The 259-nt window shown below is 39.4% G+C and overlaps 1 protein-coding gene across 1 annotated transcript in view; it reads right to left on the reverse strand.

Annotated features, from left to right (window-relative positions):
* The window catches only part of LOC119592078 (beta,beta-carotene 9',10'-oxygenase-like), a 16,235-nt gene that overhangs the window by 15,261 nt on the left and 715 nt on the right, over positions 1-259 (reverse strand). The window contains exon 2 of the mRNA XM_037940893.1: positions 92-194. Coding sequence (XP_037796821.1) covers positions 92-188 — 97 coding nt within the window. The 5' untranslated portion in view covers positions 189-194. The remainder of the gene's footprint in view (positions 1-91; positions 195-259) is intronic.

A 259-nucleotide genomic window follows, 5' to 3' on the forward strand; every position in this document is an offset into this window, starting at 1 on the left:
CAAACAAATAAACAAACATCTAACAGAATCCTCTTAAAGTTTGGTTTTTTTAATACGCAAGAACCGGAAAAGCTATATAGATTAAAGATACCTGTTAATTTCCCCTCAATTGGTTCCACTGTTTCCTTCTCGCAGTTCCTCAGCCACACTTGCGACGGCAGAGGGGGGGACTTAGCCGTTTTGCTCATGGTGTCCTGTAAAATATTCGTAACTTACATCTCGTTGTTGCATTTCTTTGAATATTGCGTAGAAAGAGGTT

This window comes from Penaeus monodon, chromosome 29 (genome assembly GCF_015228065.2).
Source record: "Penaeus monodon isolate SGIC_2016 chromosome 29, NSTDA_Pmon_1, whole genome shotgun sequence".
NCBI lineage: Eukaryota > Metazoa > Arthropoda > Malacostraca > Decapoda > Penaeidae > Penaeus > Penaeus monodon.